General features: G+C 55.1%; 1 protein-coding gene across 6 annotated transcripts; it reads left to right on the top strand.

Moving 5' to 3' along the window:
- Positions 1-3,528: 3,528 nt before the first annotated feature.
- On the top strand, positions 3,529-14,917 carry BBC3 (BCL2 binding component 3). 6 transcript variants are annotated; one of them, XM_060176834.1, is made up of 4 exons: positions 3,529-3,856; positions 6,359-6,650; positions 7,992-8,182; positions 13,798-14,917. In XM_060176834.1, exons 2-4 carry the CDS (start codon positions 6,374-6,376, stop codon positions 13,909-13,911), a joined length of 582 nt encoding a protein of 193 aa, XP_060032817.1. In that variant the 5' UTR covers positions 3,529-3,856; positions 6,359-6,373; the 3' UTR covers positions 13,912-14,917. The 6 variants fall into 6 exon arrangements, with proteins under 6 accessions (XP_060032817.1, XP_060032811.1, XP_060032840.1 ...); XM_060176828.1 differs by having other exon boundaries at positions 3,530-3,909; XM_060176857.1 differs by lacking the exon at positions 3,529-3,856 and adding an exon at positions 4,360-4,494.
- Positions 14,918-16,296: the final 1,379 nt, after the last annotated feature.

Raw genomic sequence — 16,296 nt, forward strand, 5'->3', positions numbered from 1 at the left:
AAACTCAGTGGTCTCAGATAGAGGGGAGGCTGAGAAGTCACCCCTGCCCCCCTTACTGCCCACCCCCTGATTCATATCTTCCTATCTGACTCTGTTTACCTCCCTTTATCTCTCTCCAGCCAATCTCTGACCACCTCAAGTCTTCAGCCTGATCTTCACCCTTTCCCAAGGGGCAGGTCCCAGAGGCAGGCTTATAGAGTGGCCCAGAAACTCCTCCAGGAATATAGGGGAGAGGCTCACTTGTTCCCTGAAGAGACCTGGGGGGAGGTAGTGTTGGGAGATACAAGTAGTTCGGAGGATGAAAGCTGTGCCCCCAAGGTAAAGGGGGTCTCAAAAAAGGCAGCCCTGGGGGACAGGAAGTAGTGCAGCAGGTCTCAGGCATGAAAGTTTTTCTTAAAAAAGACATTTTTTTTATAGTTGCCCTATTTTCTTTCTTTTCTTTTTTTGTTTTTGAATTTATTTATTTATGAGAAAGATAGGAGGAGAGAGAGAAAGAACCAGACATCACTCTGGTACATGTGCTGCTGGGGATTGAACTCATGCTTGAGAATCCAATGCTTTAACCACTGCACCACCTCCTGGATCACACAGGCATAAAGTTTTTTGCAGAACCATTATGCTGTCCTCCCAGCCCGTAATTTTATGATTTCCTTTTTGATGATACTCTATTTTGTATTTCTTTTTAAAAATCCAGTAAACACACACACACACACACACACACACACACACACACACACACACACACACACACACCAGTTGCAGGTAGAAGTGATAGTCCACAAAGGAGGTTGTAGAAAGGCCTGGGGGTGATAGAAAGGTCCTGAAAATCAGTTGTGGTGGTGTTTCACTGTGGACATTTGTCACAACACTCCAAATTCTGCACCTGAAAAGTGTGAACCACACTGTGTGGAACCAGATTTCCATAAACCTGAATTAAAAGTGAGACCCAAGAATCTTCAGTTTGTGTGTGACTCACAGCTTGAAAAACACTGGAAGGCAGAGATGAAGGGGTTCGGGGGTAGCGGTGATTAATGAATGGAAGGGAAGATTAGGAGAAAGAAAGGAGGGGAAAGGAAGTTGGCTTAGTCTCCAATATTTAAACTGGGGAGATTGGTTTGACCCAGGAGGTGATTCTGTGCATACGGCATTGGACTCGGAACTGTGAGGGCCTGAGTTCAATCCTTGGCATTGTATGGGCCAGAATGATGCTCTGGTTCTCATGTTTTCCCTCTCCTAAATAAATAAATCTTAATACATTAATTAATTAACAAAGCAGAGTGACTGGGGCCTGTCTCTCCCCAGCTTCATCACTGCTGGGTGCAGAGCAAACACAGACAACAATCAGGTCTGTGGTAATGATAACTAGCACTATTAGGTGCTTTTATTTATTTATTTATTTATTTTTTAACTAGAGCACTGTTCAGCTCTGCTTATGGTGGTATGAAGGATTGAACCTGGGACTTTGGAGCCTCAGGCATGAGAGTCTGCATAACCATTATGCTATCTGCCCTCTGCCCTATTAGGTGCTTTATAAAATATATTTATTATTTATTCCTTTTGTCCCCCTTGTAGTTATTATTGTTGTTATTGATGTTGTCATTGTTAGGACAGAGAGAAATGGAGAGAGGAGGAGAAGACAGAGAGCGGGGGAGAAAGACACCTGCAGACCTGCTTCACCACTTGTGAAAGGACTGGCCTGCAGGTGGGGAGCCAGGGGCTCGAACCGGGATCCTTAAACCAGTTCTTGTGCTTTGCACCACCTGCACTTAACTTGCTGTGCTACTGCCTGACTCCATATTAGGTGCTTTTTATGTACATTCAATGATTTCCATGCTGGTTTCCTTGAAAGATAGGAGTGGTTTGGTTTGGGGCTGTGAGTCTGAGGCTTGCAAGGTACAGGGGAGACAGCCCAACACATGTAGCACTGAGAAGATCAGGCCATCCTACCAGAACTGAGCAAGGAAGTGATAATGGAAAGGAAGAAAGGAAAAGGGAACTGAAAACCATGAGTGGGGGTGAATGTCTGTGTGTGGGGCTGCCCGGGCATGCCTGTGCCAGATGCCTGGGGATCCCTGCCCTCGTGGGTCCTCCATCATTCTTGTGGTGAGGGTGGCTAGACTCAACACACAGGAGTGGGCCAGTGAGCAGGAGCCTGTCACAGGTATGGGTTTGTAAAATGTGTGTGTGTGTGTGTGTGTACAGGCACACACGCTTCTATCTGAGTTCACTTGTGTCTGTGAGATCAATTTCTGACAGTTGTCACATATCAGCTGTGTGTGAGCTGGTGTGGGTGTGTTCATGGGCAAGACCAACTCTGCAAAGGTGTGACAGATATAGGTGTGTGTGTGAGCTCAGAAGTTTGTACTGTCCAAGAAGCCTGTCACTGTGTGTTTTTAATATATAAATTAAAAATGTATAAATTATAGTGATGAGGTGTGTGTGGGGGGCAGTTTCCTTCAGGAGGAATCAGCCTATCAATCATCTCTCCCTGTGGAGGAGGCTGGGGCTGCTGATTCGAGTGTGTATACCTGTATATAGGTATATGTACAGATACACACATATAAGTGTATTTGTATGCACATATGTATAGGTATGTCTATATATTATATATATATATATATTTTTTTTTTTCCCCCAAGGAGGAGAGAGAGCATTACTCTGGTGCAGGCCATACCAAAGATTGAACCCAGGGCCTCATGCTTGAAAGTCTAATGCTGGGAGTTGGGCAGTAACGCAGCGGGTTAAGTGCAGGTGGCACAAAGCACAAGGATCAAAGCACAAGGATCGGCTTAAGGAGCCCAGTTCCAGTCCCACCTGCAGGGGAGTCGCTTCACAGGTGGTGAAGCATGTCTGCAGGTGTCTCTCTTTCTCTCCCCCTGTCTTCCCCTCCTCTATTTCTCTCTGTCCTACCCAACAACGACAACATCAATAACAATAATAACTACAACAACAATAAAAAACAAGGGCAACAAAGGGAAAATAAATAAATATAAAAATTTTAAAATAGTATTTAAAAAAAAGAAAGTAAGCCTAATGCTTCATCCCACTTCCCAGGGCCTGTGTTTTGTGTGGGTACCTGTTGAGTGTGGACCCCTGGAAAGGAGGGTGGGCCCTGGTTAGTGTGTGGGTCAGGTCCTGTGGAGTTTGTGGGCCCACGTGCGTCCAGCATTGGGGAGGGGGTTGTGTGCGCACCTGAGTGTGTCTCTGTCCCTGTCATTGTCACCGTCACACTATCAGCCGGGGTACTGGGGGGCAGTGACAGCCTGTGCACTGAGTTGGGGTGCGGGGCTCCGCAGTGTACCCCGGCAGGCAAGGCGAGCTCGGGGCGGGCCGGGGAGTGTCCGCGGGTCCCAGTCAGTGTGTCAGTGTGTCAGCTCCTGGGCCGGCCACCCCGCCCGGCTGCAGGGAAATCCCCCCGCGGAGGTGGGCGGTGCCGGGCGCGTCTGCAAGTCCCGACTTGTTCGCAGCGGCGGGCGGGCGGGCGGGCGGGGTGGGGCGTCCCGGGGGCGGGGCCCGGAGCGGCGGGCGGGGCGGGGCGGGGCGGGGCGGGGCCGAGCGCTCCCGGGAGCCGCCGGCGGCACATGCGAGCGGGCGCCTGGCGGCGGCGGCCACGAAAGCAGCAGCAGCAGCAGCAGCAACAGCGGCGGTCAGAACGCGGACGCGCCCCAAGCAGCGGCGGGAGCAGCACCGGGAGCCGCCGCTTCCACCGCGCTCGTTAGGTAGCTCCGGCCGCCGCCACCACCGAAGGGAGAGGCGCTCGGCGGGCGCACCCTCCTGAAGGAAGCGGACCGCCCCCCACACACATACCCCATCGACCCGTCTTCTCCTCCTCCTCCGGCGTGTTCATGCCCCCGGGGTGAGTGCGCGCCCTCTGGAGTCTTCAACGCCGCCGGCGATCGGCCAAGCCAGGTGGGCTCCCTGGAGGAGGTGGCGGGAGTCTAATGGAAGAAGCGCGGAGGCGTATTTGCATCCTCACACCCTGCTTTCCCTTTCCATTCTCCTCCCCCAAGGGACTTGAGCTGGGTGGGGTGGGGGTGACTGGGTGGGGGGAGGAGCACAGACCGTGGGGGGGGTCCGGGAGCGCAGGTGCCTCAGCGGTCTGGCGGGTTTGTTTACAAACAATGGGGTGCGGGCTCGGCAGCGCCCCCTGGCGGCCAGTGCGGCCCTGGGGAAGAGAGGCGACCCGGACTGCACCGGCACCCCAAGTCCGAGGGGTGGTGGTGGGGTGCCCAACGCGGAGGGGCGGCCACACCCCGGGCGCGCGCCCGCCGAGAGGGGTTGCGGGGCGGCTGGCGGGGCCCAGAGTCTGGGGCTCCCGCGGGCGGGGGCTGCGCCCCAGCAACAGCCGGTTATTGGCCCCGCGCTCGGCTGGCGGGCGGGGCGGGCGCACGTGGCGGCGGCGGGGCGGGGGGCGGTGACAGCGGAGGTGGCGGCTGGGCCCGCCGTGGGAGCGCGCCTGTGCGGGGTGGCGGATCTTGCAGGTGTCTCGCCTGGGTGTGTGCGGGTGTCTGGCTCCGAGTTTGCACCGGGCTCCGCGGGGAGTGGCGGTGACAGTCCCGGGGAGTGCGGGGCTGCGGCTGGTCGGGGTGCGAGCGTGAGTCCCCTCTCATGTGGGTTGGCAAATGGGGGAGCGATGCTGGTGGGGACCGTGTCCTATGTTCGCCTGTGCTGGAGGGGCGGGTGCACCTGCGTGTGTGTGTGTGTGTGTGTGTGTGTGTGTGTGTGTGTGTGTGTGTGATTGTGTACACATACTGTCTGGGAGGTCTGTGTCGCCTGCTTGCTCCAGAGTGTGTAGTCGTAGTGTGTTGCTACAGTGAGCTGGTCTGGCTGTTGACTTGCTTGTGTGTGTGTTATGGGGGTGGGGGAGACACTGTGATTGTGTGTGTCTCCAGGGCATGTGTGTGTCAGCGATGCGTTTTGTGTTGTGCCTGCTGCATGCCCCTCTGTTTTCTGTCCAGGTGTCTGTGTATGACTTCTGCAGAGTGTGTGCGCCTTGGTGGGGGGGGCTATCTCCGGCTGTGTTTGGCTTGTGTGTCTGGCTTCAGAGTCTGGGAATTAGGACCACCGGGAGTGGGGGGGATCTGTGGGGTCTGGATAGCGTTGCTGGGCGGGTGGGTGTTGCTCTCAGCCTAGTGTGTGTGTACGTGCATGTATTGGGTCTGAGGGGCTTGTCTCTGTGATAGGCTGGCTCATGTGTGTCATGTGGGCTGCCTGTGTGTAGTGTTTATGTCAGTCACGTGAGACCAGCTTTTTTTTTTTTTTTTTTCCTGTGGGTGAGGTGTGTGCTTGCTGCTGATGCAGGGCTGAGGGATGAGAGCAGTGGAGTGTGCGTGTCTTTGGGGGCGGTTGACAGTAGGGGTGGTGTTTTGGGGTTGGGTTGGGGGGAGGAAAAACAGCTGTGGGGGGGACTCATTGGCTGTTGTTGAGTCTGCTTTACCTGTGTCCTGGGGGGCTGAGAGTTGGAGATTCTTGGGGGCAAGTGGGTGTGTATTGCTCTGGTTGGTCTCTGTGTGTCCAGGATATCTGTCTGTATCCGTGTGTGTCTCCCAAGGTGCAGAAGGGAAGGCTCATTTCTTATGTTGGGGTGGGGGGAGGGAAAGGAGGGATGTGTGTTGAGAAGTGTGGCAGTCCTTGTGGATGTGGTGACAGTGGGTCACTGTGCGACTCCTCGAGTTTGTGTGTATGTGGGGGGAGGGGCTGGACTGTGTCAGCCAGCATGCTTTGTGTGTATACAGAGCTGGATGTATGTGTTGGGTTGTGTGTCTGTGTCTGTCCTGAATGGGGCCAGTGAGCTGGCTGGGTCCGAATAGGTTCCTACACACACACACACACACACACACACACACGCACACACACACACACACGCGCGCGCACCCTCTTATCCCTAGAAACAGCATGAGTGCAGTTGTGCAGGCAGCCTAGTTGATGTCCATGTGCCACTATTCCAAAAGTGAACCCCAAGTCCCAGTTTGTTGGGTCTCCGTTTGGGGGGCTGGTAACCCTCACATGTGACACAGCTCCTCCTGGGACCTGTGCAGAGCCCTTGAACTTGCTGAGAGAGCTGCCTTGGTCTCCCTGTTCCCCACCACCACCCCCTCAAGGGGGCGAGGGAGGAGGAGGCTGTTCTAGCACCCTGGGCCAGTCCCTGCCTGGGTGTGTGTCCTGGGGGGGGAATCCCTCACTGTCCCCTTCATCTAGGTCCCGGGTGGAGGTGTTGGGTGACCTTCCTGGGCCCCACGTGGGCTCATAACTGTGTGTGCAGTGTGGGGCCACCCGGGGTTCTGTATTTCTGGGGGAGGGGAGGCCCTGGTGACCCCCGACTCTTGGCGCTGACGCAGCCATCTGTCCTGTCCCGCAGGCCTCCGGGAGCGCCATGGCCCGCGCACGCCAGGAGGGCAGCTCCCCGGAGCCCGTAGAGGGCTTGGCCCGCGACGGCCCGCCCCCCTTCCCCCTCAGCCGCCTGGTGCCCTCGACCGTGTCCTGTGGCCTCTGCGAGCCCGGCCTGCCCACAGCCCCCGCCACCCCCGCCCTGCTGCCCGCAGCCTACCTCTGCGCGCCCACCGCCCCGCCCGCGGTCACCGCCGCCACCCTGGGGGGCCCCCGCTGGCCTGGGGGTCCCCGCAGCCGGCCCCGAAGCCCGCGCCCCGACGGTGAGTGGCCGCCCCGCATGGAGGAGGGAAAAGGTGGGGCGGGGCGGAGGAGCTGGAGAAGGAGGGGGCGCCAGGGGGGCTGTACCCCGAGACGCTGGAGTAGTGGGAGCGAGTGGGGGGAGGTGGCCGGCCGGGCCACCGGGAGGGTGTGGCCAGTGTGGTCTTTGTTGCAAGAAGCAGGAAGACGGAGTAGGAGGTGGGAGGCCGGGTGGGAAGTCCCTCCTGGAATCTGACTGCAGTCCCCCAGCTGCAGCCCACCGCCCCTTCCGGCCTGGGGCAACAGCTGTTTCCCAGCCCCTCCCCCTCGTCTGGCTCTCCCCCTCTTTCCCCTTACACCCCCCTCCCCCACTGCAGTTGGTGGGCCCAGTGGGAGGACTGTCAACCTCCCCAGGACTGGGGGCTGGCCTTTCGCCTTTATCTGCATCGCCCCACTGTCTCTAGGAGGAAGCAGAGGGGGAGGGGCGGTTGTGCTGGGAAAAGGGGGGGAATCCTGGTGAGGGAAGGGTTAAAGGTCCCCTGCCTGACGGGCTGTTAACTCTCCGGTGCCTGGCCAGCCATGTCCCAGCCAGCACCCTGGGGGGCGGGGGAGGAGCAAGGTGACAGTGCCTACTCTTACCACTCCACCATTACTCCCCCACCCCCACCCCGTGGCCCCCTATTCCCATCCCAGGGAGGTGGGAGATGGGGAAATTTCCCTCGCAGCTAGGGGACCGATTGCCAGTCCAGAGTCACAGGTGTGGAAACTGAGACCCAGGTTGGCGGCCACAGGGACCCTTCAGGCTCGCACCTGGTGGGAAGGGGGGTGGGCGGGGTGGGAAGGGGCATAGTCTGGGCACCCTGCCCCGGATCCAGCAGCCACCCCGGGTCCAGGCCTCTGCCACATCTTCACTGTGACCTGAGGCCTGAGACTCTGGGCCAAGGTGGGGTCGCCTATCCCTGCGTGACCTTGGGCCTCAGCTTCCCCATCTGTCCCATGGAGCTGGCAGAAGTGGGTCCCGCGGGGGGAACCGAGGGGCATTGGGGTCGGATAAGAGGAAGGACTTGCAGACTAAATCGAGTCGTGGGGTGACCTTCTAGATAAGGTGGCCCCACAGGGAGGCCTTCCTCAGGCTGCTTTCTGCCTTCTTCCGGTTAGAGGCAGTGGCAGCTGAGAGGTTTGGGATCCCCTAGAAATAAAGCGCGGAGGGAAGACATCTTCTGGCCGGGCCTGGGAGAAGCAGGCCCTGCTTCCAGCCCCCGCGCGGCCGCTCGCCCGCCCGAGGACACCTCGAGGTGCCCGGAGCCTGGGGTGGGGAGCGGGGAGCGGGGTGCTGACCACGCCCTCCCCATGGCTCTCCGCAGGACCGCAGCCCTCGCTCTCGCCCGTCGAGCAGCACCTGGTGTCGCCGGTGCCCAGCGCGCCGGGGGCCCTGGCGGGCGGCCCCACCCAGGCGGCTCCGGGGGTCCGGGGGGAGGAGGAGCAGTGGGCCCGGGAAATAGGGGCTCAGCTGCGGCGGATGGCCGACGACCTCAACGCGCTGTATGAGCGGCGGGTGAGTGCGGGGGGGGGGGGGATGGTGGGCCGGGCGGCAGGTGGGACTTCCCGCCGGGGAGGGGGCCGGAGCCGCCCCGCCAGATGTGCCGCAGCTGCTGCCCCGCGCGGCGGGGTCGCGCCGGGGACAGGCAGGTGGGGCCGGGGCGGCGGGGGCGGCCGCGGCTTCTCCTCTGCGGGGGCCGCGGCGCGGTTGGCACGGTCTGGGCGCGGGCCAGGCCGGCGGAGGGCGACTACGGCGCGTCCGGCCCGCGACCTCGGGGACTGAGGGCGGCGCTCGGCGGAGCTGCTCATATATCGTGGGCTATTTATAGCCGGTGAGTCAGCAGCGGCGCCGCGCCGCGCCCGCCCCTCCCACCTGCCTGAGCTCCCGGTGCTTTGGGCGGGGCCTCACTGGACCACGCCCATCAGTGAGACCACGCCCCCAGCTTCCCCTAGGAACCCCCATTCGAGCCCTAGGAACAACCAACACCCAGCTCCCAGCCCTGTCCAGTGTGCTTGCTTGCTGCACCCGCATTCCTCGCTCGCTCAGAGCACAACAAACACCGGATGTTGTCATGCCCCTGGCTTCCCTCGCTAACCCTTTTGCCCGCCTCCACCCCCTTCCAAAGGAAACCCTCCATTCATTGCTCTGCAGGTGTTTTATATATATATATGTATTTTTTTCTTTTTTCTTCTTCTCCTGCATATTTATCAGACCACAGGCAATGCTCAGGATTGCGGGACATTTGTGGCATAAACGCACAAGAAGTATATTAGTGTATTCCTCGCCAAACTTCACCTCCTCCTCGGTGTTGTGTTGGGGAGAAATGCATAAAGGTGGAGCTGTCTTTTGGCAGGTTACTACCTAGAATTCTGTTGGATCCACATAAGTGTCATGGTGCAGTTTCTCTCATGTGTGCACTTAATCAGGTGCACCACCACTTGGCCCTGGGAAACACTTTTTTTTTGCCTCTAAGGTTATTTTATTTATTTAAAATATTTATTTATTTATTCCCTTTTGTTGTCCTTGTTTTATTGTTGTAATTATTCTTGTCGTTGGATAGGAGAGAAATGAAGAGAAGAGGAGGGGATGGGAGACAGAGAGGGGGAGAGAAAGATAGACACCTGTAGGCCTGCTTCACCACTTGTGAAACGACTCCCTTGCAGGTGGGGAGCCGGGTCTCCAACTGGGATCCTTTTGCTGGTCTTTGCGCTTTGCTCCGCCTGAGCTTAATCCGCTGCGCTACTGCCACCTCCCGCCTCCAGGGTTATTGCAGGGGCTCGGTGCCTGCACTACAAATCCACTGCTCCTGGAGGCCTTTTTTCCCCCATTTTGTTGCCGTTACTGTTATTGTTGCCACTGATGTTGTTCTTCTTGGATAGGACAGAGAATGGGAGAGAGATGGGGGAGACAGAGGGAGTGAAAGACACCTGCAGACCTGCTTCACCGCTTGTGAAGCGAGCCCCCCCTGCAGATGGGGAGCCAGGGGCTCAAACCGGGATCCTTAATCCGGTCCTTGTGCTTTGCCCTAGGTGAGTTTAACCCGATGCGCTACCGCCCGACCCCCAGGGAAACACTGCCTTTTTTTTTTCTTTTAATATTTTATTTATTTATTAATGAGAGGGATAGGAGAGAGAGAAAGAACCAAACATCACTCTGGTACATGTGCTGCCAGGGACTAAACTCAGGACCTCATGCTTGAGAGACCAACATTTTGTCCACTGTGCCACCTCCTGGGACCACCTTCTTCTTTTTTTTCCCTCCAGGGTTATTGCTGGGTTCGGTGCCTGCACCATGAATCCACCGCTCCTGGAGGCCATTTTTCCCCCTTTTGTTGCCCTTGTTGTTGTAGCTTCGTTGAGGTTATTATTATTACCATTGTTGATGTTGTTCGTTGTTGGATAGGACAGAGAGAAATGGAGAGAGGAGGGGAAGACAGAGAGTAGGAGAGAAAGATAGACACCTGCAGACCTGCTTCACCGCCTGTGAAGTGACTCCCCTGCAGGTGGGGAGCCGGGGGCTCAAACCGGGATCCTTAACGCCCGTCCTTGCGCTTTGCGCCACGTGCGTTTAACCCGCTGCGCCACCGCCCAACCTCCCACCTTCTTTTTTTAATATTTATTTATTTCCTTTTGTTGCCCTTGTTTTATTGTTGTAGTTATTATTGTTGTTGTTGATGTCTTTGTTGGATAGGACAGAGAGAAATGGAGAGAGGAGGAGAAGACAGAGAGAGGGAGAGAAAGAGAGACACCTGCAGACCTGCTTCATGGCCTGTGAAGTGACTCCCCTGAAGGTTGGGAGCCGGGAACTCGAACCGGGATCCTTATGCCGGTCCTTGCGCTTTGCGCCATGTGTGCTTAACCTGCTGTGCTGCAGCCCGACTCCCTTTTTTTTTTTTTAAATTTCCTTATTAGGGAATTAATGTTTTACAGTCGACAGTAAATACAATAGTTTGTACATGCATAACATTTCCCAGTTTCTCATATAACAATACAATTCCCACTAGGTCCTCTGTCATCCTTTTTGGACCTGTACTCTCCCCCTACCACCACCCACCCCAGAGTCTTTTACTTTGGTGCAATAAGCCAATTCCAGTTCAGGTTCTACTTAGGCAGTGGTGCACCTGGTAGAGCGAGCACGTTGCAGTGCACAAGGATCCCAATTCAAGCCCTTGGTCCCCACCTGCAGGAGGGAAGTTTCATAAACAGTGGAACAGGTTTGCAGGTGCCTCTGTTTCTCTTCCTTTTTTCTTTTTTTTTTTTTTTAACCAGAGGACTGCTCAGCTCTGGCTTATGGTCATGCAGGGGGTTGAGCCTGGGACTTTTTTGGAGCCTCAGGCATGAGTCTGTTTGCATAACCATATAACCATTATGCTATCTACCCTCCCCCCTCTTTCTTTTTCCTTATCTTCCCCATCCCTCTTAGTTTCTCTGTCTCTATCCAAAATAAATAAATATAATAAAATTAAAAATAATATAGAGGGCCGGGTGGCTTACACATAATACAAAGTGCAAAGAGCCATATAAGGATCTGGTTCGAACCCCGCTCCCCACCTGCAAGAAGTGTGCTTCAACAGCAGTGAAGCAGGTCTGCAGGTGTCTTATCTTTCTCTCTCCCTCTCTATTTCCCTCTCCCCTCTCAATTTCTCTCTGTCCTATCCAATAAAAATGAAAAAAATGGCCACCAGGAGCAATACATTTATAGTTCAGGCAAAAGTAAATAAATAAAAAAAAAATTTTAAATACGTAAGATATTTATTTACTGGAGAGAGAACTAGAGCATCAATCACTCTGGCTGATGCAGTGCCAGGGATCAAAGTCAGGACATCATGCTTGAGAGTCTATTATGTTTTTTCCACTGCACCACAGAAACAGTTTTTTTTTTAAGATTTCTCTATTGACTTTATAAGGGGGTTGCGGGGAGGGGAGGTGGGGCAGGCAAGTCATAGCACTTGTTTTGGCATATGTGGTACTGGGGATCATACCCACTGAACTGGACTGGGCTCTACCCACTGAACTGCCTCAGGGCTGGGGCTATTTCCTTGTGTGCAGCTTCCTCCATTCCCTCTTTCTCAATACGTCGAAGGGCCCTGGAGAGAGGACACAGAGAGAGGACAGGGGTTCCCCTGAGGTCACACCAAACCCAACGTGGTCTGGACATACCCTTTGTGTGTAGCCTTGGCCAAGATAGTGAACTGTCCTCAGGTGTTCACCAGGAAAGCGGAGATCTAGACTAGAAATAGGTTGTTCTAGAATCCCCTGTTGACTCTCAGCTGCCTGGCTTGATATTCTTTTAGGGAGGGGCCCTCAGGCCTCAGCCCTGGGGGATTCCAGCTGGGTGAATGTCCTCTAGACAGGAGACCACAGCTCACAGGCACAAGCACTCACTCTGTGCTCATGGCTCCTGGCCTTGGTTCCATCCTCTGTGGACAACCGTTCTAGGGTGCTTAGTGGAGGATGAGGATGGCCAAACTGTGGAGATATTGGCCTAGGTGGGAATAGGGGCTGGGACCTGCTCCCAGTGAGCAGATACTGCTGAGTCTGCAGTTTTGGGGTCTGAGCTCAGTGGGTAGTGCACAGCACTTGCAGTGGTGAGGGGCCTGAGTTTGATTCCTGGCAGCACCTATGCCAGCTTGAAGCTCTGGTTCCCTTGTGAATAAATACTTAATGCAAGGGAGATAGCAAAATGGTTATGCAAAAAGATCAATCCCCAGCACCACCAAAAGCCAGAGTTGAGCAGTGTTCTGTGAAAATAAATAAATATTTTAAAGTAAATAGTTTAGGGGCAGGGAAATAGCACCATTGGCAACACAATAGGCTTTCATACCTGAGGCTCTGAGGTCCAGTTTTAATCCCTGGTCCCACCCATAAACCAGAGCTGAGCAGCACTAGTGATAAACAGACACTTTAATTTTATTTTTAGAGGCTGGGGTGATAGTGCAATACGTTAGAGCATAAACTCTCATTCCTGAGGCCTCAAAGTTCCCAGGTTCAATCCCTGGCACCAGGCTTGGGAGATAGCATGATGGTTCTGTAAAAAGATTTTCATCCTCGACACACCAAAGGTCCCAGGTTCAATTCCCAGCACCACCCTTAGCCAGAGTTGAGGAGTGCTCTGGTAAATAAACAAACAAATAAATAGGGTGTGTGGGGGGAGACAGCATAATGGTTATGCAAAGAGAACTTCATGCTTGAAGTTCCAGAGTCCCAGGTTCAGTCCTCAGCATCAACATAGCCAGAGCTGAGGAGTACTCTGGTTAAAAAAGAAAGAAAGAAAGAAAGAAAGAAAGAAAGAAAGAAAGAAAGAAAGAAAGAAAGAAAAAGAAGCGCAAGGACCAGCATAAGGATCCCTGTTGGAGCCTCCAACTCCCCACCTGCAGGGGAGTCGCTTCACAGGCGGTGAGGCAGGTCTGCAGGTGTCTGTCTTTCTCTCCCTCTCTGTCTTCCCCTCCTCTCTCCATTTCTCTCTGTCCTATCCAATGACAGCAACAACAACAATAATAACCACAATGATAAAACAACAAGGGCAACAAAAGGGGAAAAATGGTCTCCAGGAGCAGTGGATTCGTGGTGCAGGCACCGACAATAACCCTGGAGGCAATAATAATAATAATAATAGATAAATAAATCACTGGTAATAATAAAATCAATAAATCCCTCGTACCAAAACTGAGTGGTGTCTTTGTATCTCACTGCCTAACGGCTGTGTCTCAGAAAAACAAACACTTAAATAAACAAATAATAGCAACAGGAGAGAATTCACCCAATACATCTGGGTTTGACCTCACCCTGCTGGCCCACGCCACCCCCCCCCCCCATGCCAGCACCAAGAGCTTCACCAGGGGAAGCTGCAGGGATGGAGTGGTGCCGGCATGCCCCCACCCCCCAAACACACACACACACACACACACACACACACACACACACACACGCAATAAAAGGAATGGAAAAAGTCAGCCTGGGAACTGCGCTCCAGGCCCTGGTTCTGCAATGAATCGTCTGTCATCATCATCATCAGTTACTGGCCCTGCCCAGCACGCTGGTGGGGGGGGGGGGGCTGGGACTCCTGGCTCCTTGCTGCCCTCTCAATCTGACTTTCCCTTCTCTCTCTCTCTCTCTTTCTCTCTCCTCCAGAGGCAAGAGGAGCAGCGACACCGCCCCTCGCCCTGGAGGGTGCTGTACAATCTCATGATGGGACTCCTGCCATTACCCAGGGGCCGCGGCGCCCCAGAAATGGAGCCCAATTAGGTGCCTGCACCCGCCCAAGGGACGTTGGGGACTTGGGGGGCAGGACCCCCCCCACCTGCTGACGCCCTGGCCCGCGCGGGGGCCTTTTTCTGCACCATGTAGCATACTGGACTACCAGCCCTGGCCTGTCCCTGGGGCAGCGCCGGCCCAGCGGGGGCGCACTGTTGGGAGATGCGGACTCCTGGGGTCCCCCGGCCTCTTGGTCGGGGTTGGAGAGAGGGCTGACAGACAGACTGCCAGCTTTGGCGGTCATCCAGGGGGTGGGGACTGAGCCGCCACCGCCTCTGCCGCCCGCCCGCCACCGTCTCAGGAAAGGCTGCTGGTGCTGGCTGCCCCTTCCAGCTGCAGGGGGGGGACCCTGGGGGGCGCGGAGCCCCCCTCCCGGTGCTCCTTCCCTTTGGGCCCGCAGGCCCCTGGTGCTTCCCCCCCTCCTCGTGGGGAGGGGGCCCGTGAAGAGCAAATGAGCCAAACGTGACCACTAGCCTCCTGGAGCCAGAGATTGGGGGGTGCTTCGGCGGGCTGCCCCGGCCCAGCGCCCCCCTCCCCCACCCCCACCCCATTTTCCCTGAGCCGGCCTGCGGGTGGCGGGCGTCACCTTCATCTGGGGGTGTCCTGGAGGGGCCCAGACTGTGAATCCTGTGTTCTGCCCGCGACCACCCCCGCCCCCATGGACCCCATGGCATAGGTTTTAGAGAGAGCACGTGTGACCACTGGCATTGATTCTGGGGGGTGGGATAACTTTGGCGGAAGCCTCCCTCAGCTTTAGTACCCCTCCCCCCGGGGGGGGGGCAAGGGCTAAGGGGGAAGGCGAGGGGGTCAGGGAGGGGGGAATCTCATCTCGGAAGGAGGGAGGAGTCTGGGAGCGGGGAGGGATGGCCCAGTCTGTAAAATACTGTATATGCGCTGCTGTAGATACCGGAATGAATTTTCTGTACATGTTTGGTTAATTTTTTTTGTACATGATTTTTGTATGTTTCCTTTTCAATAAAATCAGATTGGAACAGTGGATCCTCCTTGGGCTCTCCGTCCCTGCTGGCCTGGTGCCAGCCTCTGAGACACCCCCCCTCCCCAACTTGGTTCTCCCAGGCATCTACAAGAAGGTGAAGGAGGCCAGGCAGACCTCTTGAGCCCAGGGCCAGGGAGGTGGTTCAGCGGGTAGAATGCAGGCCTTGCATGCAGGAACCCTGAGACCTGGCTTCTTTCAAAGCAAACAAACAAAAATCCCCCACAGGGCTGGGTGCTGGTGCACCAGATTGAGCACACATGAGTTACCATGTACAAGGACCAGGGTTCAAGTCCCAGAGCCCCCACTTGCAGGGGGAAAGCATCACAAGTGGTGAAGCATGGTTAATGGTGTGTCTTCTCTCTTCCTATCTCTTCCCTCCCCTCTCAATTTCTCTCTGTCCTCTTCAAATCAAAGAAAAAATACCTTAGCTGCCAGAGACAGCATACATAATAGTTCTGTAAAAAGACTCAGGCTTGAGACTGTGAAGTCCCAGGTTCAATCCCAGGTACCATCAGCCAGAGCTGAGCAGTGCTGTGGTGAAATAAATCAATTCCTATTGCTGGGGCTTTCTTTACCACTGTGGGCTTTTCCTATAGAAAAGAGAAACAGGGGTGGGGAGAGAGAGAGAGAGACACACACACACACACAGAGAGAGAGAGATATGTCAGAGGGAAAGACCACACACTGGAATTTGCCCAACATGATACTAGAGTTGGAACCTGGGCCTCAAGCTAGCCCAACCCTGTGAGTGATCTCTCTAGCCCACGCCAGTCTCTATGGTAACTTGTGCTCCAATATTCAAGCTTAGGATCCTGGGTAAACTAGGGAAGAATTCATATCCAGCTGCCTGGCAGCAAAACTCTACTTGGTCCTCACTTCAGTCCAGGCACTGCTGCCCTAGTATTGGATGATGCTAACTGCCTGTGCCACATGGGAATACCATGCATAGCATCAGCACCAGGGGAAGCTCCAGGAGAGTCCTGTAATATTGTGGTGTTTCTCCCTCTTTCTCTGTCTTTGAAGAAGGAAATTCAAGGAACACTGGACCTACAGCACCACATATGCCCGAGTGATACTTGGTTCTCTGTCGTTAATAAGGAAGTTAATTGGGGGGCTAGGCAGCGGTGCACCTGGTTAAGCACATATATCATCATGCACAAGGACCCGGGTTCAAACGCCTGCTCTCCACCTGCAGGGGGAAGACTTCATGAGCGGTGAGGTAGGTCTGCAGGTATCTTTCTCTCTCTCCCCTTTTGTCTCCCCACCCTCTTAATTTCTCTCTATCCTGTTAAATAAAAATGGGAAGAAAAAAAAAAACTAGGAAAAAAATGGCCACTGGGAGCAGTGGATTCACAGAGCAGGAATGGAGACTCAGCAAT

This window comes from Erinaceus europaeus, chromosome 2, assembly GCF_950295315.1.
Source record: "Erinaceus europaeus chromosome 2, mEriEur2.1, whole genome shotgun sequence".
Classification (NCBI taxonomy): Eukaryota; Metazoa; Chordata; class Mammalia; order Eulipotyphla; family Erinaceidae; genus Erinaceus; species Erinaceus europaeus.

Excerpts from the sequence above, each read along its gene's own strand:
- BBC3 (XM_060176834.1), top strand. The coding sequence starts at position 6,374 with ATGGCCCGCGCACGCCAGGAGGGCAGCTCCCCGGAGCCCGTAGAGGGC. Across the intron at positions 6,651-7,991 it reads CCGAAGCCCGCGCCCCGACG|GACCGCAGCCCTCGCTCTCG; the intron begins GTGAGTGGCCGC and ends GGCTCTCCGCAG. Across the intron at positions 8,183-13,797 it reads ACGCGCTGTATGAGCGGCGG|AGGCAAGAGGAGCAGCGACA; the intron begins GTGAGTGCGGGG and ends TCTCTCCTCCAG.